The sequence below is a fragment of the Peromyscus californicus genome, unplaced genomic scaffold (assembly GCF_007827085.1).
Source record: "Peromyscus californicus insignis strain IS unplaced genomic scaffold, ASM782708v3 Scaffold_6__1_contigs__length_162567912, whole genome shotgun sequence".
Lineage (NCBI taxonomy): Eukaryota > Metazoa > Chordata > Mammalia > Rodentia > Cricetidae > Peromyscus > Peromyscus californicus.
The window spans coordinates 100924150-100949551 of NW_026294584.1; the positions used below are offsets into that span (position 1 = coordinate 100924150).

General features: G+C 45.6%; 1 protein-coding gene across 1 annotated transcript; it reads left to right on the forward strand.

Moving 5' to 3' along the window:
- Positions 1-11947: 11947 nt before the first annotated feature.
- LOC128098276 (C-type lectin domain family 4 member K-like) lies at positions 11948-18904 on the forward strand. Its single transcript, XM_052719195.1, has 6 exons — positions 11948-12026; positions 12119-12235; positions 14143-14517; positions 15797-15948; positions 17487-17605; positions 18754-18904. The coding sequence occupies exons 1-6, from the start codon at positions 11957-11959 to the stop codon at positions 18902-18904; spliced, it is 984 nt and encodes a 327-aa protein (XP_052575155.1). The 5' UTR covers positions 11948-11956.
- The last annotated feature ends 6498 nt before the right edge of the window (positions 18905-25402 follow it).

Consider the following 25402-nt stretch of genomic DNA (forward strand, 5'->3'; position numbering starts at 1 on the left):
TGGGCACACAGCCAGAGAATGCCACACCCTACCCCAGAGACACTTGGCCTATCCACATCTACTGATGCTTTATTTACTACAGTAAGGAAATGGAACCAAATAGATGTCCTTCAACAGATCCCTGGATAATGAAAGTCTGATACACATATAAAATGGAATGCTATTCAGCTCTAGAGAAAAACTAAATCACAAAATTTTCAAGAAGCTAGGGGAGCTGAGTGTAGAGGTGCATGCATTTAATCTCAGCAGGGGCAGGCGGATCTCTGTGAGTTTGAGGCTAGCCTGGGCTACAGAGTGAGTTCCAGGACAGCCAGGGCTACACAGTGAGGCCCCATCTCAGGAGAAGAATGGAAAGAAACCATGGGAAAGAACTTAGGATATTTTCACTCCGCAGGACTTTTAGAAGTTTTGAAACATCATGTGGTTTTTCCATAAGCACAGACACTTAAAGAATGCTGACTCAGCAGTCTGGAGAGCGGGGCTTTGTCCACCGGGAAAATGCTTGCAGCTCAAGCATGAGTCCAGAGGTGGAAACCCAGCACCCATATAGAATCAGGCACAGCTGCAGTCCCAGCACAGGAGAGGCGGACACAGAAGGATCCCCTGAACTCTCAGGCCAGCCAGCTCTCTCTCTCTCTCTCTTTCTCTCTCTCTCTCTCTCTCTCTCTCTCTCTCTCTCTCTCTCTCTCACACACACACACACACACACACAATTCATTTTTTTAGACACAGTTTTGTTTTTTTCTGGGTCCCTGCATTGTTGGGAGTGTCTCACGGGCAGTTCTCTTGTGCATAAGTGATGTCTCTTCTGGCCACCTCCTAGCCCCTCCCCCAAACCCTACTGTCTGGTGATCAACCACCCACTCTTCCAGGTGGTCCTTATCACACAGCCTGGGAAATGAACTGAGAACAGCTCCCTTCCGGGAGTGGCCAAGTCTGGTCAGTGACAAACTTTCACCCAATTTCACATTTCTTCCCTGTCCTTTGTCACAGGATAGTAAGAACCTGTACTCTGGCACACTGCCACTGTTCCATGTAAATCCATAAAAAGAGGGACTCATTTTCAGGGCCAATGGAGACCTGGAGATGTCCATGTGGAGACCACCTTCTTCAGTCTTTCAGTCTCCCCCTCCTTCAGAGGGCCGGGTCTGGAGCTGTCTGTTTCCCACTGTCTCTCCTGTACCCATCAGCTTCTCCTTCATTTCTCTGTCCTGTCACCAGTACTGGACACACCCAGAGGGGCCTGGGACCCCTCAGCTGTCTGGAGTCTACTGGGTGAGTCCCTATCATGTTCTATCTAGGGGTCTCTCCAGGCCTGGGGATGGGTCGGACTCCTGACTGACCATCTCCTCTCATTGTATTCACATGCTCTTCCTCTCTCTCCTCTCTCCCTCCTTCCTCTCTCCTCACTTGTACTCAGTCTCAACTCACTGTCCGGTCTGGTGTCCTTCATGTTTGCTTGATCACCACAACACCTCCCAAGTGCTGGGGTTACATGCCAGGTTTTACATTACATGCCAGGTTTATGCAGTGCTGGTCCAGAGCTTTGTGTGTGCCAGGCAAGCATTCTACCAACTGAGTCTCGTCTCCACACCCTAGAGTCTTGCTTCTGTTCTTGTCAGTCTTGCCCACACTCCATCTGCAAGCACAAGGCTAGCTCATCTTGAGAACGGAAGAAATGGCCAAGCTGGTCCCTCCTCTGCCGTTGTCCAGAGGAAGTCTGAGAACCCCAGGAACACAGCCAGGGGGAACAGAAAAATGGGGCACAGTTGTCTCTTTCTCTCCCAGGAACATGGCAAAGGGGAACAGAAATATGGGCACAGTCATTTCTTTTCTCTTTACGGTGATTTTTGTTCTCTTGAGGTTAAGGCAGAGTTTCTCTTTGGTTAGGAAGAGCTGGTTTGCTCCTGAGAGTGCTGGAGAACTGGATCCTTCACTCTAAGGCCGCAGCAGACACCTTGTTTTATCTCTCTTCTCTCAGGGAGGAGGCCAGGGACCAGCAGGTAGGGAGCAGCAGGCAGGGAGCAGCAGGTAGGAAGCATCAGGTAGGGATGCTCTGTGAATTCCATAGGAAGAAGGCTTGCACTCACTTCTTCCTGGGGGCAAAGTAGGAAATAAAACTTTCTGTGGCCTGGAACTTTTCCTCCTGAAGCCCCAGGTGGCTCACAAGCCAAGATTCCTGCTTCTTGCCCTTTCTTACTGGTCAGCCTTTGGCTCAGAGATCAGAACACCACCTTGGACTTGTTTTCATTTGAACTAAATGTTTCCACCCTGTCCTTCCCATAAAGGGGGCCCTAGTCTAATGGGGCTCCATGATGCCTCCTGGGACAGCTGGGACCATCTCCAACTCAGCATACAGATCTGTTGCCATTTGGCAAAAGTCATTTATTTATTTATTTTTAATTTCTACTTTTGTGAGACATGGTCTCACTATGTAGCCCTGGCTGTCCTGGTACTCAATATTTAGACCAGACTGGGTTTGAAGTCATAAAGATTCTCCTATGTCTGCCTCCTGATTGCTGGGATTAAAGGCCTGTGTCGCCACGCACAACAGAAAGCAATCTTAAAGGAATTATATTACTTAAGCTTTTGTGTGTGTGTGTGTGTGTGTGTGTGTGTGTGTGTGTGTGTGTGTGTGTGTGTGTGTGTGTATAGTATGCTGGGCATATTCTCCTTGAACCCCTTACCCTCTCTTTTTGTTCTTCCCCATTTCTACTGGTCAGTCCCCTTTCATTGAGAGCCAGATTGACCCAAGACTTTCTCAGAGGCCATGACGATAAGGACAAAGGGAATGTCAATTCTGTGTCCTTGTCTGGAAGTGAGCTTGGCAGGGTCCAGTCTGGGGTTGGAGTCAGAGCCTCAAAGGAGTCAGGGTTGTGGTTTTCTGAGGATTCAATTCTTCCTTCTGGCCTGTGGTTATTAGTCCTAGGACAGCTGTATTTGAACATTCCTGTCTTTGCCAATATTGTCTGATTTAGCTTTCTTCTGATTTTGGCCATTTACCCCCCTCAAATGATACATAGGATGTTGTATTTTTTTTTTAAAATGAACTTTCTTGGCATAAGTCATCAGCTTATGTGAGACCTCCTGGTCCCGATATTGTTTTTGTCTTCTTTATTCCTCAATCCCTGGTCCTCCCACTCAATACCTCAGTGCTGGAGAAGTAGCTGAGAGGCCAACATCTTGCTGGCAACAGAAAGTGGTGTGTCTATCACACGGAGTGAAATTTGAGAAATACACTTCAAAGCCTGCCCCAACAGTGACATACTTCCTCCAACAAGACCACACCTCCTAATAGTGACACTTCCTTTGGGCTTCTGGGGGCTAATTATGTTCAAACTACCATATTCCCCTCCTTGGCCCTCATAAGCTTATAATAATATCATAAAGCAAAATGCATTTAGTCCAGCTTCAAAAGTTCCCATAGTCTATAACAATCTCAACACTGCTTTAAAGTCCAAAGTTCAAAGTCTCTTCTGAGATTCAGGCAATCTCTTAACTGTAATCCCCTGTAAAAAAATCAAAATAAAAAGGCAGATCACGTACTTCCAACATATAATGGCACATTACCATTCCAAAAGGTAGAGAAGGGACCGTAGTGAGGAAATATTGGTCCAAAGAAAGAATGAAAACCAGCTGTGCAAACTCCAAACCCTGCATCTCCATGACTGATGTCAAAATGCTCTTCAGATCTCCAATTCCATTCAGCTTTGTTGACTGCAACACACCTTTCTCTTGGGCTGGTTCCACTCCCTGTTAGCACCTTTCCAGGGCAGGTTTCCTTGGTGGGTCCACTCCTCAGCTGTCCACGGCTCTGGCATCTCCAACATCTTGGGGTCTCCAAGGCAATCCAGGCTTCAACATCACAACATCATGTAATGGCCTCTCTAGGCCTCCATTCAGGGATACCCTTGATACATGCCTGACCTCAGTGGCTTTCCTTAGATTCGGGGACAAATTCATAGCCTGTTTTTAATAGGTTTCCTTACCCCATAATAGGTTTCTCTGCTGGTGCAGTAAGCCAGATCAAGCCAAATTAAAAAGTAAAAGACCAGGTATATTTGAGCAAGGCACTCCTGGGTGACTCTCCAGCCCCCAGAGATGAGGTAGGGGAAGGGGACAAGGAGAGAAATCACATGGCCATTCTAGAGGAGGGGGCTTACATACCCTGTAGGCATGGGGAGATGAGGTGTCTTCCACAAGTTGGGTTTGTGCCCAATTATAAGCTTCGGGTGGGGACTCGGGGAGCTGGCAGCCTCAGAGGAGGAGCTGCCATGACTGCCAGGAATGTGGAACTCGACTTTTGTTGGTCTTTCTGAGAGGGCAATGCTTGGAGAGAGAGAACTGGGACAGAGCTGAAGATCTAGCCGCACAACTTCTCCTATCCTTAACTCTAAAGCTTGAATCATGTGGCCGAAGCTGCCAAGCTCTGCTGCTTACTGGGGTTGGAACATGGCCCTCTTGTTTAATTATATCTTCACCAACTTCCTGTTTTAGATGGTTAGACCAGGCTGGCCTCAAACTCAAGAGATCTGCCAGCCTCTGTCTTCTGAGTCCTGAGATTAAAGGTGTGCACCACCACACCTGCTCTAAACTTTTCTTTAGTTACTGTTCACAGGTTGGAAACTTAGCTGGGTGGGATCTTGCCCTGAGGTCACCACTCCCTTTACTCCATTCTCTAATCCATTTATCTCCTTTAACACAAGATTTAGCTCTATTCCATCTCCTGGTACCCCTTTTCTAAATCTGTATATTTTGCATATTATTTGTTCAGTTTGTTCCTTTTCATTATAAATATTCATTAGAGTTAACACCAATAACCACACGTCAGAGTCTATACTAGACTGTTTTGAGATTTCCTGTGTCAATGGAATTAATCCAAAACTCTTCACTTTGGCCTCAGGCAGACTCATCGGACAAGGACAAAAGGCAGCCACTTTCTTCACCAAAATATCATAAGAAAGATCTCTAGGCAACACACTAAAATTCTTCCCTGAAACCTCTTGAGGTATCCCCCCCCACAGTTTATCAAATTACACTCAGCACCACTGTCTTCCATGCTCCTACTAGTATGGCCCATTAAACAATGTTTAAAGCATTCCACTGCTTTCCTAACCCAAAGTACCAAAGCCCATATTACTCCAACCAAAAACATGACCCAGCCTATCACAACAATACCCCAGTTCCTGGTACCAACTTCTGTCTTAGTTAGGTTTCTATTGCTGTAAAGAGACACCATGACCACAGCAACTCTAACAAAGCATTTAATTGAGGTGGCTAGCTTATAGTTCAAAGGTTCAGTCCATTATCATCATGGCAGGGAGCATGGCAGTGTGCAGGTAGACATGGTGCTAGAGAAGTAGCTGAGAGTTTGACATCTTGCAGGCAACAGGAAGTGGTATGTCTGTCACACTGAAAGGAGCTTGAGAAAGAGACCTCAAAGCCCTCCTCCATAGTGATGCACTTCCTCCAACAAGGCCACACTTCCTAATAGTAACAGTGTCTTTGAGCCTATGGGGGCCAATTACATTCAAACTCCCACATCACTTGACACCAGATGCCCCTTTAGACCCATGCCCACCTCCTGTCACATACATCACATGTACATAGGACCATAGCTATCTACAGTTCCCCTAGATACCATTAGTCTTATTTCCCAGACTCTGAGTGTGCCCATCCCTCAGTCAGTGCTCATACCACTCTGGTCCCTGTATCTCCTTTGATAGTGTGTATCCATCCACTGCCATGTTCTCCACCCTGTATTACAATGTACTTGCTCAGGTTATTTTTTTCTGTCAGGTTGCAAGCTGCCTGAGTGAGAAAACTGAGTAGTTCATCTCTGGGGTCCTGGGTTGGGCTTTTAGAAGGCTCTCAATGTGTGTTTGTAGGGAGGGTGGATAGATGTTAGCTGGATGATAAATGAGGGGGCTCTTTCTTTTTTCTTTTTGAAAACCGTTTCTTTTTGTTTATTAATTTTTTCTATTTATTTTACGTACTGACCATAGCCTCCACCTCCCTTCTACCTCTCCCTGGAATCCACTCCTCCCCCATCTCCATTCAGAAAGGGATAGGCCTCCCATGGGAGTCAACCAAGCATGGAACATCAAGTTGAGGCAGGACCAAGCTCCTCCCTTTGCATCAAGGTTGGGCGTGGAAACCCAGTTTGAGGACTGGGTTCCCAAAAGCCAGCTCAAGCGCCAGAGACAGGTCCTAACTATGGTGATATTTTATTTGTGCTGAAATGTGATTTTATTTGTATGTTAATAAAGTTGCCTGGAGATCAGAGCTAAGAGCAAGCCATTTAGCAGAAGTCCGCAGTGGTGGCACACGCCCTTAATCTGATCACATGGCAGGCAGAATCTCTGTGTGTTCAAGGACACAGCCAAGTGGCAACCCGAACCTTTAATCTCAGTACGAACCATAGAGACCTGGAGGTCTGTATAGACAGGCAGTGATGAGGAAGTCATGTGGTTGGGTTTACAGCCAATGAGAAGGCAGAACAGAAAGTCAATAAAAAGACAGGACACAGGGAGAAGGTCTCTGTCTCAGGGGAAGGACAGCAGTGAGTGGTAAGATAAGGTGGTCTTACCTCTTGGCTACTGCTCGATCTCTGGGCTTTTAACTCTTTATTTGGCTTTGTGTTTCTTATTTAGTAAGACCATTTAGAATTACATCTACACATAACCCCACTGCTAGGAGCCCCACAAACAGACCAAGCTATACAACAGTTACACACAAGCAGAGGGCCAAGGTCAGTTCCATGCAGACTCCAGAGTTGGTGAACTCCCACAAGCTCAGACCAGCTGTCTCTGTGGGTTCCCTGTCATGGCCTTGACACCCTTGGCTTGTACAACCCCTCCTCTCTCTCTTCAACAGGACTCCTGGAGGTTGGCCCAGTGCTTGGCTGTGGGTCTCTGCATCTGATTCCATCAGTTACTGGATGAATGCTCTCTGATGACAAGTGGGATTGTTACCAATCTGATCACAGAAGATGGCCAGTTCAGGCACCCTCTCCGCTATTGCTAGGAGTCTTAGCTGGGGTCATCCTTGTGGATTCCTGGGAGTTTCCCTGGCACCAGATTTCTCCCTAACTCCCAAATGGCTCCCCTCTATCAAGATATCTCTTTCATTAGTCTCCCTATCCATCCCACCCCTAACCTACCCAACCTGATCTGATCCCTCATGTTCCCATACCTCCATCCCCACCACTGCTCCCAGTTTACCCAGGAGATCACTTCTATTTCCCCTTCTCAGGGAGATCCATGTGTCTCTCTTTGAGCCTTCCTTGTTACCTAGCTTTTCTGGGGCTATAGATTGTAACCTGGTTATCCTTTACTTTACAAATAATTACTGCTTATGAGTGAGTACATACCATGTTTGTTTTTCTGGGTCTGGGTTACCTCACTCAAGATGATTTTTTTTCTAGTTCCATCCATTTGCCTGCAAATTTCATGATTTTTTTTTTTTTTTTTACTGCTGAGTAATATTCCATTGTGTAAATGTACCACATTTTCTTTATCCATTGGTTGAGGGGCATCTAGGTTGTTTTCAGGTTCTGGCTATTATGATAAAGCTGCTATGAGCATAGTTGAGCAAGTGTCCTTGTGGTATGATTGAGCATCCTTTGGGTATATGCCCAAAATTGGTATAGTTGGGTCTTGAGGTAGATTGCTTCCCATTTTTCTGAGAAACTGCCATATTGATTTCCAAAGTGGCTGTACAAGTTTGCACTCCCACTAGAAGTGGATGAGTGTTCCCCTTACTCTACATCCTTTCTAACATAGGCTGTCATTAGTGTTTTTGATCTTAGCCATTCTGACAGGTAGTATCTCAGAGAAGTTTTGATTTGCGTTTTCCTGATGGCTAAGGATGTTGAACAATTCTTTAAGTGTATCTGGGCCATTTGAGATTCTTCTGTTGAGAATTCTGTTTAAATCTTTACAACATTTTTAATTGGATTATTTGGTATTTTGATGCCTAGTTTTTTGAGTTATTTATGTATTTTGGAGATAAGCCCTCTGTTAGAGGTAGGATTGGTGAAGATCATTTCCCATTCTTTATATACCAACACAGTTCCCCCTTCCTCTCTTCCTCCTGCTCATCCCTCCCCCATCCACTCCTCAGAGAGAGTAAGGCCTTCCATGAGGAGTCAACAAGGTCTGGAACATCAAGGTGAGGCAGACCTAAGCCCTTCTCCCCTGGATCAAGGCTGATGAGGTATTCCACCATAGGGTTTGGGTCTAATAAATCAGTTCATGCACCAGGGATAAATCTAAGTCCCACTGCCAGGAGCCCCATAAGCAGACCAAGCCATGCAACTGTCATCCACATTCAGAGGGCCTAGTTTGGTCCCCTACAGGTTCCCCATCCATCCATCCATCCATCCATCCATCCATCCATCCATCCATCCAGAGTCTGTGAGCTCCCCCTAGATCGGGTCAGCTGTCTCTGTGGATTTCCCCATCATGATCTTGACCCCCCCCCACTTGTACAATCCCCCCTCCCTCTCTTCAACTGGACTCCAGGTGCTGGAACATTTTGTCATATTGGCAATGTCCTTTGTCTTACAGAAGCTTTTCAGTTTCAGGAGGTTTCATTTATTAATTGTAGATCTCAGTGTCTATGTTACTGTTGTTATATTTAGGAAGTGGTCTCCTGTGCCAATGCATTCAAGGCTACTTCCCACTTTCTCTTTTATCAGGTCCAGTGTAACTGGATTTATGTTGAGGTCTTTGATCCACTTGGGCTTAAGTTTTATACAGAATGATAGATATGGGTCTATTTGCATTCTTCTAATAATTCTTCTTCAAAACTGCAGACATCCAGTTTTGCCAGCACCATTTGTTGAAGATACTTTCTTTTTTTTCCATTGTATAATTTTGGTTTCTTTGTCAAAAATCAGGTGTTCATAAGTGTGTGGATTTACATCAGGGTCTTTGATTCATTTCCATTGACCCACATGTCAGTTTTTTATGCCAATACTAAGCTGTTTTTATTACTATAGCTCTGGTCTTGATTTAGTTTTGGTATGTGATACCTATCCAGAAAATTGTTTATTTCTTTTAGATTTTCCAATTTTGTGGAGTACAGGTTTTTAAAGTATGACCTGATGATTCTCTTAGTTTCCTCAGTGTCTGCTGTTATGTTCCCCTTTTTGTTTCTGATTTTGTTAATTTGGATATTCTTTCTCTGACTTTTGGTTAGTTTGGATAAGGATCTGTCTATCTTGTTGATTTTCTCAAAAACCAACACTTTGTTTTATTGATTCTTTGTATCATTGTCTTTGTTTCTATTTTATTGATTTTAGCTCTCAATTTGACTATTTCCTGTCATCTACTCCTCCTGGGTGAGTTTGTTTCTTTTTCTTCTAGAGATTTCAGGTGTGCTGTTAAGTCACTAGTGTGAGATTTCTCCAAATTCTTTATGTAGGCACTTAGCGCTATGAACTTTCCTCTTAGGACTGCTTTCATAGTGTCCCATAAATTTGGGTATGATGTGGATTTATTTTTATTGAATTCTAGGAAGTTTTTAATTTCTTTATTTCTTCCTTGACCCAGTGTAATTCAGTTGAGAGTTGTTCAGTTTCCATGAGTTTGAAGGTTTTCTGTAGTTTGTGTTGTTGTTGAATTCTAACTTTTACCCATAGTGATCCAATAAGATACAGGGGGTTATTTTAATTTTTTTTGTATCTGTTGAGATTTCCTTTGTGACCAAGTATGTGTTAATTTTAGAGAAGGTTCCACAAGGTGCAGAGAAGAAGGTATATTCTTTTTAGGTAATATGTTCTGTAGATGTCTATTAAGTCTATTTGAGTCATAACATCTGTTAGTTCCCTTGCTTCTCTGTTATATTTCTGTCTGGCAAACTTGTCCATTGGTGAGAAGGGGGTTGAAGTCTCCCACTATCAATGTATGGAGTTTGATGTGTGATTTAAGTCTCAGTAATATTTCTTTTGCAAATGTGGGTGCCCTTGTATTTGGGGCATAGATGTTCAGAATTGAGACTTCATCTTGATGGATTTTTCCTTTGATGAATATGAAATGTCCTTCTCCATCTCTTTGGCTAATTTTAGTTTGAAGTCTATTTTGTTAGATAAAAAGATAGCTAACACTGGCTTGCTTCTTAGGTCCATTTGATTGGAAAATCTTTTCCCAACCCTTTACTCTGAGGTAATGTCTGTCTTTGAAGTCGAGGTGTGTTTCTTGTATGCAGCAGAATGATGAATCCTGTTTTCATAACCATTCTGTTAGCCTGTGTCTTTTTATTGGCAAATTGAGTCCATTGATATTAAGAGATATTAATGACCAGTGATTGTTAAATCCTGTTTTTTTTTTTTTGTTTTGTTTTGGTGGTGGTGGTGTAGTGTGTGGTGTTTCCTTTCTTTTGGTTTTGTTGGTGTTCAATTATCTATTACCTATGTTTTTGTGGGTGCAGGTAACTTCCTTGAGTTAGAGTTTTCCTTCTAGTACTTTCTGTAGGGCTGGATTTGTGGATAGGTTTTGTTTAATCTGATTTTGTCATGAAATATCTTGTTTTCTCCATCTATGGTGATTGAAAGTTTTGCTGGGTATAGTATTCTGGCTGACATTCATGGTCTCTTAGTATCTACAAAACATCTGTTCAGAACATTCTGGCTTTCAGAGTATACTTTGAAAAGTCAGGTGTAATTCTGATAGGTCTTTCTTTATATGGTACTTGGCCTTTTTCCTTTGCAGCTCTTAATATTCTTTCTTTATTCTGAATATTTAGTGTTTTGATTATTATGTGGCAACAGGAATTTTTTTCTTTTTAGTCCAGCTTGTTTGGTGTTCTGTAAGCTTCTTGTAACTTTTATAGTCATGTCCTTCTTTAGGTTGGGAAAGTTTTCTTCTATAATTTTGTTGAATATATTTTCTGTGCCTTTGAGCTGGGATTCTTTTTCTGCTATCCCTATTTTTCTTAGGTTTGATCATTTCATGGTGTCCCAGATTTCCTGACTGTTTTGTGGTAGGAATTTACTGGATTTAACATTTTCTTTGACTGATGAATCTATTTTCTCTATTGTATCTTCAATGCCTGAAATTCTATCTTCCATCTCTTGTATTCTGTTGGTGATGCTTGCATCTGTAGTTCCTGTTTGCTTACCCAGAATTTCCATTTCCAGAATTCCTTCAGTTTGCGTTTTCTTTACTGCTTCAATTACAAGTTTCAAGTCTTGAACCATTTCCTTCACCCATTTGATTGCTTTTTCTTGACTTTCTTGACTTTCGTTAAGGGATTTGTCAATTTCTTCCAATTTTTTGTTTGGCTTTTCCTCGATTTCTTTAGGGGAGTTCTTCATTTTCTCTTTAAGGGTCTCTATCATCTCATAGAGTCATTTTTAAGGTTGTTTTCTTGTGTTTCAACTGCATCAGAATGTTCAGGTCTTGCTGTTGTAGGATCACTAGGTTCTGGTAGTGCCATACTGCTCTTTCTGTTGTTGAATGTATTTTTATACTGGTGTTTACTCATCTGTTCTTCCAACTGGTATGGGGTGTACCTGTGCCTATGTAGTCTGCTGGGGTTTCGGGGGAGGGCTGACCATGGTGAGGATGATCTGGTTTGTGGGGTTGGGCGGTGGAGTGGGTCTTGGGGGAACAGAATCCAGTGGGTGGCAGTGGTGGTGGTGCAGCCAGAGGACAGGTCTCTCACCTGCTTCAGATGAGGGCTCTTTACAAGAGAAATAGAAGAGCCTTTGGATTAGATGATTAAAAGGTCTGTGTCCCAGGGAAGATGTCAGGTGCCACCCCATCAAAAAAAGCCTAGATCTTTGTAGAGGGGATGAAGCTGTGACCTCATCCAGGCAAAGTGTCTAAGCCAAAAACAAGAAACTTGGGCATGACATGGTGACCTGCTTAGGGACTCATTTCCCGTTTCTTTCTGGATAAAAGGCCCTTGGGGAGACAGGCAGCCAGAAGCTCCTGTGCCAGAGGTGGAGATGAAGGAGAGGGAGGCCCCCGATGCCCACTTCACAGTGGACAAGCAGAACATCTCCCTCTGGCCTCCAGGCAAGTGCCAGCTATTGCTCCATGCCCACTTGGTGCTTATGCCCATCACCACTCTTCACTGACCCTTAACAAACTTCTGTGTCTCTTTCCAGAGCCTTCTCCCAAGCATGATCAGTCTCCAGTCCTAAGGAAACCTCTCAGCCTCCGTGTGGCCTTCATCTGTCTGGCATTGGTCCTGGTCACCTCTATTGTGCTTCAAGCTATTTTCTGTAAGTCACCAGGTTCCCAGATACCCAAACCCTTTTTGCTACTGTCCTTGGTGTCTTCAGTGTATGATGTTTCAGGAATTTTGCTGGTGTTTCTGGAAGCTGACCTGCTGCTGCTTCTATCCCAGGTTTCTTGGAGGATTTTCTGACTGACATTAGGAAAGATCTGTTCTCAGGTATACTCTTCAGTGTTAAGGAAACAGTCACCAAGTTTTACATCTCTGCCCTTGCCTCTCTTAGCATCCTGTCACTCACAGCTCTGAGACCCTTGGATTCAAAGCCTTGAGGATAGCTCCCAAGAGTGAGTGTGATGTCTCCTGATGTCCCTACTAGGGACAAAGTTCTCCACTGAGCAGATAGAGAACTTGGCCAAGCCAGCAAATCTCCCAGATCGTCTCCTCACTCTCTTGTATGTCCACACTTGAAGCCTTCTTAGTCCTCTTCTAGAAGCTTCTTGGTCTCTGCTGTGGTCACACCTTTCTCCCTTCTGCCAAGTCTCTAGAAAGTATAGGGAGGGAATGTCTTCTTTTCATGGACTACGTGTGTGGTCTCAGATTCTTTTTTTTATATATATAATTTTTTAAAGGATTTACTTATTTATATATTTTATGTATATGGGTACTTTGTCTGCATATACATCTGCACACCAGAAGAGGACATTAGACAGTTGTGAGCTGCCGTGTGGGTTCGGGGACTTGAACTCAGGACCTTTGGAAGAGCAGTGAGAGTGCTCTTAACCACTGAGCCATCTCTCTAGCAGCAGGGTCTCAGATTCTTAGCTGCATCCTTCCAGGACCCCAGGACCCCATCACTGACCTTGGCCTCATCCTAGACCCTTGGTCTTGACTCTTCTCTTCTTCAACACCTCTCTCTCTCTCTCTCTCTCTCTCTCTCTCTCTCTCTCTCTCTCTCTTGTTTGAGACAGGGTCTCTGTGTATCCCTGGCTGGCTTGGAACTCAGTAGATCAGGCCTGCCTGGAACTCACTGAGATCTGCCTGCCTCTGCCTCTTGAGTCCTGGGATTAAGGGCGTGTGATACCATGCCCAACTGTTCCTGGCTTCTAGCACTGCCTTTCTTTTTCACAGGACTCTTTTTTTGAAGGGGTCTCATTTTTATTATTTTATTTTATTTTCTGTATGTGAATGTTTTGCTTGCGTGTGTGTACATCACATGTCTTGGTGTCTGAAGAGAGAAGAGGGTGTGGGATCTCCCTAGAACTGAAGTAATCGATGGTTATGAGCTGCTATACACAGTACAGAATGGGAAATTAACTCAGGTTTTCTGCAAGAATAAGTGTTCTTCCTGCTGAGTCATTTCAGTCCCACAGGACTCTTTTGATAGTTATTGGTTAGTTTTGTTCTCATGCCTATGATCTTAGTAGAGTATGAAATACAGGTACAGGCAAGGGCAGAAATAGCTTAATATCCCTCCTATGTGTTCTGGAGTCTGCATAGAGATAGCCCTGCCTATGGCCATAGAGCAGCCTGTGGGCAGACAAGGGAGGGGTGTGCTGCCCTAGCTGGTGGCTGTGTCTCTGACAGGAGATGGCTGGGGACTTACTCATAGTCTAAGAGGGGACTCAGTGATGGAGTGATGAGGGGTTGACTGAGTTCACCCCTTTACCAAGTTCACCCTAGCCATACTAAGAAATTTCAGGGCTGGGCTTTCCCTCTGCTTGTTCATGAGGCCTCTTGGTCTCCTCTCTGCCTGTGCCAACCAGTGTTCCTGATGATAGTGGCACATGGTGCACACTTGTGTATTAGTTAATGAGTGGAGAGTAGGTGGCAGTTCCTTGGACTGTCTTGGTCCTTTGGGAAGCTTGATCCTGCATTTCCCCCTTCCTTTGGACAGTACCCCACATCCATGGCTTAGGAACTCCTTAACTGACCTTTTGACCTTTTCAAATCCAGATCCCAGGTTGATGGGAAAAATATTGAATATGAAGAGTGATGCTGAGATGTTGAGAGGTCGTGTGGACAATATCAGCACCCTGGGTTCTATTCTTGAGAAGGACAGAGGCTGTGTGGAGAAGGCTGAAGTTCAGATACAGACACTGAACACCAGCCTCACCCGTGTGCATTCTCAGATTCTGTCTTTGAGGACCAGCATGGCACAAGCCAGTGCTCAAATCCAGATATTAACAAGAAACTGGGAAAAAGTTGATAATCTCAGTTCTAAAATCCTGGAGCTGCAAAGAGATCTGGATAAAGCCAGCACCTTGAATGCAAAGGTCCAAACACTGCAGAGCAGCTTGGAGAATGTCAACAAAGTACTCCAAAGACAGAGTAAGTAAAGAGAAGATCACCCTGCAGGCTGACCAGTGGTCATAAAACCCTACCTGTCTTGAATAGGAGGCCAGCTAGCTTGTGGGTAGACAGAGGACAGGAAAGAGAGTGGGCTGGAAAGTTAACAAGGAAGGCATTAACTGTCAGTCCGAGAGAACTTGGGTCAGTGAGAGAGACCACACCAGGCCTAGCTTGAGTCTCTACACTAAGGTACAGAGTGTAGAAACATTAGGGAGTCTGTCCTGGCGTTCTGTATGGCCTGGAAAATAGCCATATTTTAGGTTTTGAGAGAGTGAGTTTATTAAGTATATAGTGAACTATAAATAAAAGAATGAATAACAAATGAGAGATGGATAGATGACTGATAGACAGGCAGACAGATACATAGGTGATAGATAGATTGATATAGCAAAACATCTAGTTGGGCACTCATAACATCCAGCAGAAATCAACTGGGGAAACCCGGCTGAGACCCTCGGTTGGAGTTCCTGATGGAGAGTCCCTGAGGAGCAGAGTGTCCCCTTGGGCAAGGCTTTCAAGTAAAAGAACAAATAACAGCTGGAAGGTGACATCATCAAGTGGGGAGCTACAAACATCGAGCAAAAACTGACTGGGGAAGTTGAAGCAGACAGCTGGAGTTCCAAGTGGAGCTTTCTTTCCATGGCTGAGTTTCCAGCTTCCCTTTCCCACTGAGGGGCCTTATACCATGGAACAAGCAGTAGTAACCTGTGTTGGAAATGATTTGGCTTCTAGCTGTTCACAAACACACCACATATTCATTTGGGGCTGCTCTCCTGTCCTCTTCTCTCAATATCACAGAGTTGGGGGGTGCAGTCCATCTCTAGACAAAGGGCCTTAGGGGGGACTTTGAGACAAACATGCTTGGGTCTGAAATTGGGAGGGGTGGGTAAACCCCTCCAGAGCCAGCTTCTCATTAGCTCACATAATGACATTTCACTAATATAATATGTACACGTGGCCTGTATCTTGCCTCTTCCCATGAAGTCCCTTACTGTGAGCCAGGGCCCTGGGGTAATGGTCCTTGCGTTCCTCTCATATTCTCCCCTCCCTGTCCCTGTACCTTTTCTACGCCCAGAGGGTCTATCACAAGTCTCAGACCTTCAGGGTTCCATTAGAGTGTCCCCAGCCCCTGACACTGGGAACCTAAGACCCTTGGATCCATTCACTGCTGTCCCCAGGATTCCATCAAACACCCCATGCCCAGTCAGGATGCAGAAGAATGTGGAGCACTGCTGTTACCTCAGCCTTTGTTTTCCAGGTGACATTTTGGAAATGATGTCTCGAGGCTGGAAATACTTCGGGGGGAACTTCTATTACTTTTCACACACCCCAAAGTCCTGGTACAGTGCAGAACATTTTTGCATTTCTAAGGAAGCTCATCTGACCTCAGTGACCTCAGAATCAGAGCAAGTGAGTGCAATCATCCCAGACTCTGTGGAGGGCATGTCAGAGAGGCTGGGCAGGAGTTTGCTGCAGTAACAAAAATTCCTCAACAGTCGATGATCTAAGGATGAAGGCTCATTTCTTGTGTGTGTGTGTGTGTGTGTGTGTGTATGTGTGTGTGCGTGTTGTGTGTGTATGTGTGTGTGCGTGTTGTGTGTGTGTGTGTGTGTGTGTGTGTGTGTGTTGTGTGTGTATGTGTGTATGTGTTGTGTGTGCAGGGGTGCAGGAGCGTGCACCCATGCATATGTGGAGGACATCAATTGTCCTGTTATATCACTGTCTAATTTCCTGAGCACTCCCTGGTAGCCAGCAAATAAGTCTCAGTGATCCTGTGTCTCTGCCTTCCACAGAGCTGGGGTTATACGGGTGCCAGGGATTTGAACTTAGAGCCTCATGCTTGAGTAGCAAGTTCTCCTACCCACTGGGACATCTCCCTAGGCTCATACCCTTGAAGGTTTATTTCTCATGTATACTGCACACTTTGAGGGACAGCAGGTGTCCTCTTAATTGTGGGTATCAAGGACCTAAGTCATAGGAGGGTTTATTTCATCACACATCACAGTTGCTGAAGCAGCAAGGAGACACTGCCAGCTTCATTGATGTTAAAGATCCTACACTCAGCTAACATGTCATTTCTGCTCACATGTCCCTAGCAAGAGCCAGTCACACAACCCTGCTAGCTTCAAAGATGGCAGCAGGGGGCGCTCTTTCCATGCGTCAGAGAATAGAAATAATTTGTGAACAACATCAATGATGCTCTAGGACCCAGGAGGCCTCCTTCTTGGTGTTGGAGTGTAGATGGGCTCATTGATCTGGGAGGTGGAAGAGTGAAGCAGAGTGACGCCGAGTGTCACAGTCTGCCATCAAATTTGTCCTGGAGCTTGGGGAGATGACTTACTTTTCCCAGGCCTCACCTTAAGTGAATTGATGAAATAGTGCCTGCCCTGGAGGGTAAAGGAGGGAGGGAGGCATAGGGGTCTTCTAGTCTCTGGCAAAATTAAAGTCTCATGTAAATTAGTTATTACCATTCAGGCCATTCCCTTGATTACCTTGTTTGCAGTTTAGCTGAATTTCCTTCCTTCCTTCTTTCCTTCCTTCCTTCCTTCCTTCCTTTCCTCCGTTTCTGTTTTATAGTTGTTTTCTTTTGACTCAGGATCTCTGTATGTAACTCTGGATGGCCTTGAACTCTCATTACCCTGGCCTCAGACTCCAGAGTGCAGGGATTTCAGGCATCTGCTGCCATGCCTGGCAGGCTGTGCTCTCACTGGAGAGCCCAGGTTCCAAGGTGTTAGCTGTAAGCAAAGAGCATCTAGGACTTGGAGCTCTGGGCTCCAAGCACAACAAGGAGGCAGTGAGAGAAGATGCTGTACCAGTGAGTCTGTGAATCTCCTGGGACACCGTCAAGTTCAGGGACTGCTGACTGTGCTCAAGTGAAGAGTACCCAATGGGCAGGTACTCAAAGCTGTGGTGGTGGCATGCCCTCACTTACTGTGTGTTCCTCACAGGAGTTTCTCTACAAGGCAGCAAATGGGCTTCCACTCTGGATTGGTCTCACCAAGGCAGGGAATGAAGGTGAGTGGTACTGGGTGGATAAGACCTCATTCAACAAGGAGGAAAGTAGGAGGTGAGTGAGTCTGCTGCGGCCTCCCCCGAGCCTGGCTTGCTGGGTGGAGAGTTCCCATGAACACGGGGCAGTGCACTGTCCTTTTCTAGCACAGTGGCAGCTGGAGTGGACACCCAGCTAGCTGCTGCTGCTCACAGGGTGGTACCTGGGGCCAGTTGGGAACCTGATGTCCTATGGTCTTGGCAGCAAGATGTTCTGCCCAGCTTGGGTGAGGGACTGACCCAAGTCCAGGCCTATGTGGTATGGGATTGTGAGAGCCTTGAGAGGAGGGGGCAGGGATGCAGCAACAGGCTTAGAGTGGAAGTTATACTCATCTTCTTAGGGTTGGGAGCAACACCTTGCATTACTGTCTCCAAGGATGAACACTGGGATTGAAGCAGCCCATCAAAATTATTTATTTTATTGTGTGTGTATATGATGTTTGTGTTAGAGAGAACATGTGCCACATCTGTGTAGAGGTCAGAGGACAACTTGTCCAAGTTGGTTCTTTCATACTATGTGGATCCTGGGGATTAGACTCAGGCCCTCAATTTTGCTTGCCAGGGTCCTAACCCACTGAGTTGTCTAAAATAACCACTTTTTAAGACAGTATCTCATGTATCTCTGTCTGGCTTGGAACTTGCTCTGTAGCCTAGGTTGACTTTGATGCTCCTGACTCTACCTCCTGAGTGTTGGGATAAAGGCATATGCCACCATGCCAGTCTACTTGGTGTAGCTGGAGAGCTTCTCTCTGGGTCCCGCCGAGCCCCGGCAGTCCGACAGCCCACTTATAAAATAAACACACAGACTCTTATATTATTTACAAACTGTATGGCTGTGGCAGGCTTCTTGCTGACTGTTCTTATATCTTAAATTAACCCATTTCTATAAATCTATACCTTGCCACGTGACTTGTGGCTTACTGGCATCTTCACATGCTGCTTGTCATGGTGGCGGCTGGCAGTGTCTCCCCCACTCAGACTTCCACTTCCCAGAATTCTCCTTTCCTTGTCCCACCTACTTCCTGCCTGGGCACTGGCCAATTAGTGTTTTATTTATACAGAACGATATCCACAGCAACTTGGTGCTGTGGATCCACTACAGGGCTCTCTACATTCTAGGCAGGCCTTCAACCAGGTGAATAAAGTGTCTTTGTTCTCACTTGGTAGGTTCTGGATTCCAGGTGAACCCAACAATAATAGGAACAAAGAACATTGTGCCAGTATAAAGTCATCCTCCCCCCAGGCCTGGAATGATGCTTCCTGTGACTATAAGTTCCTTTTCATCTGTAAGCAACCTGGTATTCAGGCAGTCCCATGACAGGCCTGGCCCTGAGCTCAGCATTTGTGTTCCAACAGTGATCTAGCTTGAGGAGATGCTCTCTCCCTGACACTCCAAGATTGCTGTGCACCTTAAGTTTTTCTTGCTTGAAAATGTCTGAAACATATCATGTTGTCCATCTGTCTTGGCTGGGAACTCTGTCCCTGGAGGGCCTTGGAGGGGGTTGGGTTAAAAGGGCTTGGACATGGAGAAGATGTAGATGTTCCTGCTGCCCAAGAGAGGCAGGTCAGTACCCCGACATCTGCAGAATATTTTGTTTGGGTTTTTATGATCCTTCTAAGAAGCCTTTGCTGACCATATATAAAAGCTACATTCAAACATGACCAGTGTTTGAGGACACAGACATGTTTAGCCCAATTTAAACACTATACACTTTATACATGCATTAGAACACCTCATGCTACTCTCAAAATGTGTAAATATTTCAAGTTTTTATGTGTCCATTGCAAATAAATTTAAAGACTTACTTTTTTTTACATGAGTGTGTGTGTTCACAAGTTCAGAAGAGGGTGTCTAATCCCCTAAAGCAGATGTTTACAGATGTTTATGAACCACCTAACATGGGTGCTGACATCCAAACCCTGGCCTTCTGATAGAGTAGTAAGTTTTCTTAACTGATGACCCATCTCTTCAGTCCTGTAAATTTAAATTATAACAGAAAAGAACAAAACACAAAAGTATATCAGAAGGCTGGAGTGTGACTCAGAGGGTAAAGTGCTCTTGTGGCACTAGTGACCCCGAGTCTGAGCTGCAGGACCACACAACAGGTGTGGTGGTGCATACCTGTGGTCCCAGCAGTGAAGAGGTGGAGGAGGAGAATCAGAAGCTCAAGGTCATCTTCAGCTACATAGTGAGTTTGAGGCCAGCCTGATATACAAGATCCTGTTTTTTGGACAGTTTGCTTCAGGGTAACTAAGGGATTCTTCCCATATTGCCATGAGGCTTTCTCAAGTTGAGACCACAATTCCCATATGTCTATTTAGGAGCACTGGCAGGGGCCTCTGGCTGTTTTCTGTGGGAATAGCTGTTTTTGGTCACCCTGTCCACACCATATTCCATCACCTCTTTATCCACTTTCTCTGAGGTTTGAATCCCCATTTCTCTTGACTGAGCTAACCCAGTGCAGGTCGGGACTGGCAGGTCCTCTGCCTTCTTTTGAGCTGCCTGGTTGAGCTCCCCTTCCTCATGCCACCAGGCCATCACATGCTCAGTACCCCTCCACCACAGCAGTCTTTGTCTTTTACCTCTCCTCTCCGTTGTGTTCCCTCTCTTGCTATGCCCTGTGCGGATAAAGTCCTCTCTGCTTTAAACACCTCTTGGCTCAAAGCCTTAGAGTGCAGGTTTTCATTCCCAGTGGCCACTGAACCTAAAAGAACATGTAGTCTTGGGGTACATTCAGATAGAGAATAAAAAATAAAGAATAAGGGCTGTCTGGCCCTGGAAATACCAATAACCACAGGAACGGCTTATCTTCAGTTTTTATTAATTATGGTAAGGTTTGAAAAAAGTCTCTCCTTGGAGCTCCTGGGTAGTCAACCTTCTGTTCTCTACCTCTGTTCCCCGGGGAACCTTGGTGAGGTCCTCATTCTTCACAGAGTCTGGGTTTCCAAGACATGAGCTAGAATCCTGAGACCAAGGCCTGAAAACAGGGGTCACCAACAGGGGGCAGCAGAGAGAATGCAGGTGGTGTGAGCAGGACTCCATTGAGGATACTCAATACTCAGGAGAAACCTTCCTCTCTCCCTGCCTCCCTCCCTGCCTCCCTGCCTCCCTCCCTCCCTCCCTCCTTCCTTCCCTCCCTCCGTATCTCCCTCTCTCCGTTCCTCCTTCCTTCCTTTCTTCATTTCTTCCTATCTTCTTTCATTCCATTATTCCTTTATTCCTTAATTTATTTTTATTTTTATTTTTCGAGACAGGGTTTCCCTGTGTAGTATTGGGTGTACTGGAACTCACTGTGTAGACCAGGCTGGCCTTAAACTCACAGAGATCCCCCTGCCTCTGCCTCCCGTGTGCTGGGATTAAAGGGGTGCATCACCACCACCCAGTGAGACATTCCCTTCTTAAGAGTTCAGTTGGCAGGGTACTGCTGAGTGAGAAGGAGGGAGAGCAGAGAGCAGAGCTTTTGTTTTTATTTTTTGACACAGGGTCTTTCTATGTGGTCCTGCTTGGCCTGGAACTCACAGAAATCTGCCTGTCTCTGCTCTTACCTCTCCAGTACTTGCACTAAAAGTGTGCCCCACCACACCAGGCTGTAGGCTTGTGTTTAGGGTCAGGACATCTTTGAGCCTCCCAGGTCTCCAAGGACCTCAGCCTGAGGTCCCTTGCTATTACCAGTCACCTGCTGAAAGGCTCCCCATCTGTCTAGCACCCCACCATGGAACCAGCTGCCTTCCATTTAGTTTTCAATGTGATGGCTAAAGAAACTCCATTTTGTGCTTGCCATCCACCTTGGTACCTAATAGCCATTTTATTCCTGACTAAAACCTCTGGAAGATAAGTTCCCTGCAACCTTGGCTCCTCCACTCAGAAATGCACAGCCATGATATGATCATCTGTTGTTATGCTATGACTAACTGCTAAATTTTGGCTTCTGTACCTTGCTTTGGTAGATATTGAAGAACTGTTTTAAAGTCTCCTTGACCACTTACTCTTGGCCAAGCAGAACAGCTTCTGTTGCTTTTGCCTTTAAAATCCCCTCCTTCACCTGCCTCTGGGTGGCATGTCTTGAATTTGGGTTAAAGACGGCAGCCTTGCTAGTAGTTTTAATAAATTCGGCTAATTATAATCTGAATTGAGGATGGTGTTTTTTTCCCCCAATAGTCTCAAGCTCCATAACTTTGGAGACCCCAGAAAGATCCTGGGAGAACACAGATTCAGAACCTGGGTCCGGGATAGGTCCTAGTGAGGGAAAGTCTGGGGCAGACTTGGAGGCCCTGGGAAGCCTGATTCCACAGCTGCCACAAAGTATAGAGTCACTAGTTAGGGTCAGGTCCTAGATGGGGGCAAGTCTCACAACTCAGAGTCTTTGGGGGTGAACAGCCCTAGTTGGGGGCAGGCATATTTGTGGACTTGGGTTTCCAGGGGAGCTCCAGCCTGTGATCACTGCAAATTTGCAAAATAGAAACCAAATAAAAGAATTGCCAGCTGAAGCATTCTTAAAATAGGACCGATGATGAGTTGTTCTAGAGTTCTGGACATTTGGGGAGACATAGGGGAGATCAGAAGTGATCACAGACTCAGTCTCCAGGCATACAGACATGTTTCTGGTGTGCTTATACGTTTTTTTGCAGAAACAGGAACCAGACTGAACACAGCCAAGTTGCCCTTGAACTGCATGCTGCAATACTTCCAGGAGTTCTGCAATGCAGATTATAGAGCTAGGATGTCACCCAGACAGCTCTTGACTCTGTGCATAAGAATGGCCCACTTTTGATGTGGGATGGCCTGATGCAGGGCCATTTGACCCTCAAACTGCCAAGAGAGTCTAGCAAGTAGTCACAGGGAACCTTGGTTCCTCTGACAGTTTCCTTACACTAACTGCTGGCTCTTCTTTCTCTTGAATCCCCTCCTTGGCAGAGATGTTAGGCCCTTAAAAAGGTTCCTCTGAGTCACCAAGTCAATGAGTTAGAGGCTGAGCAAAACCTAGGCAAAATGCCTGGACTTTCTGTTCTAGTCCTGGAGGAAGAAGAGGAGGAGCAGAAGGAGGGGAGGAGGAGGAGGAAGAGGAGGAGGAGAAAGAGAGGGAGGAGGGGAAAGAGAATGAGGAGGAGAAAGAGGAGGAGAGGAGGAGGAGGAGGAGGAGGAGGAAGAGGAGGCTGTGGAAGAAGATGATGATGATGAGGAGCTACAGGAGGAGTCGTGAGAAGAGGAGCAGGAGGAGGATGAGGAGTAGAGGAGGATGAGGAGGAAGAGGTAGAGGAGGAGGAGGAGGAGGAGGAGGAGGAGGAGGAGGAGGAGGAGGAGGAGGAAGCAGCAGAGGTTTCCTCACCTCACAATCCAAACATCCAGCCAGTTCAGGATCTGACTGTCTGTAGTCCAGGAATCTCTCTATATCTGTCCTTACATCACACTCCAGGAGAGGACTGGCTTATGCTCCACTCTAGCTGAGCCAGACCCCTGCTGTTCGCCCTCTTAGAGAAGCACCCCCTAGTGGGTGCCCATCCCTGACAGAGGAAGGGGCTGATGGGGAGCAGAGGCCCAGATCTTCTTTTCTAGTTTATGCTCCTTTTTTGATCAGTGATTGTACAAATGGAAGATCCAGAACCCTCCCTCTATGAGAAGCCTCAGGCTCTCATCAGCCTGTTGGAAACTTTTCTCTACCCATCAACCCACCTGGGCTGATTGTAAGACATTTCTAGGTACCCTTTTTTTTTTTTTTTACTGCATATGAGCCGCCAATTGTTCAGTTCTCAAGCTCAGCCTTGCCTATAAGGGTACACAGTGCCCATCTCAAGAGCAGCTAATGTGGTTATCAGAAAGCACAGCATCTGCTTTAGGGATGCGGGAATTTTGGTCCCCTCCCCTCACCTTGGAACACTCCACTGCTCCCTGTTGTTAAACCTGGCACTAAAGACTATTGTTCTGTTGATGACTTAAGGCAAGCAATAAGAGAATGGAAATTATCTACCCATCTGGGCCAAACAAATACACTTTGGAGAGCCTATTAGATCTAGGAAAACTGTATACACCTGAAGATACCATTTTCTCTGTACCCCAGGTCTCTATAAGCCAACTATATTTGCTTTTGAATAGACAGACTCAAGTCAGGGTATAGTGAACAACTGACCTGGACCTGACTACCACAGGGGTTTAAGAACTCAGTGCCAAAAATCTGAGAAATTGCTTAAAATACTCTAGCTGCTGGGCTACTGCATGTCTACCCCAAAGGCCCAATTGTGCTCCAATAAGATAACTTATCTGGGGTATTGCTTAGAGGGTGGCAACAGGACTCTGTCCTCAAGCAGGATCCAAGCTATCTTAAACATCCCCAAGCCACAAGATAAAAGGCAGGTGAGAGAATTCTTTGGGCACAGTTGAATACTGTAGATCTGATACCCAACTTGGCAGAAATAGCAAAATTATTATACCAGGGCCTAGGAGGAAATGGCCTCCTGAGCTGAGAAACAAAGAAAAGTAGGAGATCCAAAAGCTCAAGAAGGCTTTGATGTCAGCCCAGCACTCAGGGTTCCCTGACTTTGCTAAACTTTTACTTGTTTGTGGGTAAACAAAGTGGAGTTGTCAAAGATATACTGACTTAAACTTTGGGACCCTGGAAAAGGCCTGTGTCTTATTTATCTAAATACCTAGCAGGATGGCCACATGCATCCGGACCATTGCCGCCATGCACTTTTGTTAAGGAAACTGATAAACTGACCGTGGGACAGGAGCTGGTTGTCACCAGTCCTCATGTCATTGCAGTGCTCCTTCGGAGAGCTTCTGAGCACTGGATGTGGAACACACGCCTCACCCTTATCAAGCTCTCCTTTTAGATGCACCCAGGATCTGTTTCTCACCTTCTTCAGTGTTGAACCCAGTCTCCTTCCATCCTGACCCTGAAGAGCAGCCAGCCCTCGACTGTGCCCAGGTCATTGACTACCTGCAATATGGACGACCAGACCTCTGAGACCAGCCCCTGGGGATGGTAGATATGACCCTATTCACTGGTAGAAGCAACTATGTACAAGTGGGGTTAGGTATGCAGGAACAGGTGTGGTGATGCTCATGGTAGTAATCTGGTCCGAATCTCATCCTCAAGAGACATCAGCTCTAAAGGCAGAACTGATAGCCTTGACCCAGGCACTAAGGTGGGGAAATAGCTATGCTGTCAACATCTATACTGATAACCAGCATGCCTTGTCACACATCCATGGTGCTTTGTGCCAAGAACAGGGTCTGTTGACCTCCACAGGAAAGGAAATCAAAAACAAAGAGATCTCTCCTCTCTTAACATCTATTTTGCTGCAGGAGAAGCTTGCTACTATCAATTGTTCAGGACGCGAAGAAGGAGACTGGTTGTTTCAGTAAGAATGGTCCCAGAATCACAGATCATGACAGCTAGACCTGAAAGTATATGGGAAGGATGCATGAAGGTGTCAGAATCAAAACAGAGCCATTAGTGTCAACCCTAACAATAATAAAATGGGAAAAGCATGGACAGGAGGAAGAAAAGGTTCTTATACAATCTTACACAAGATTTCCTGCTCATCACAGAGACACTTCCAAGACTAGGAGCTTCCCCAGATGCCACAAAGTTATGTAGAATATCCCTCCACAAGTTCTGCCCAGCCACCCTGCATCCAACCTCCACTGGTTCCTACTGCTCCTTTGCTACATACCCCACTGCCTTCACAACCCAAGAAATGTCATCCTATCCCTAGAGTTTTGTCCCATCTTTTGAAAGGGACTTTGTTTCCTGTAGACACATATGTCACTCTCCTACCATGTCACTGGTGGCCAAGCATGGGGGCTTTGTGGCAT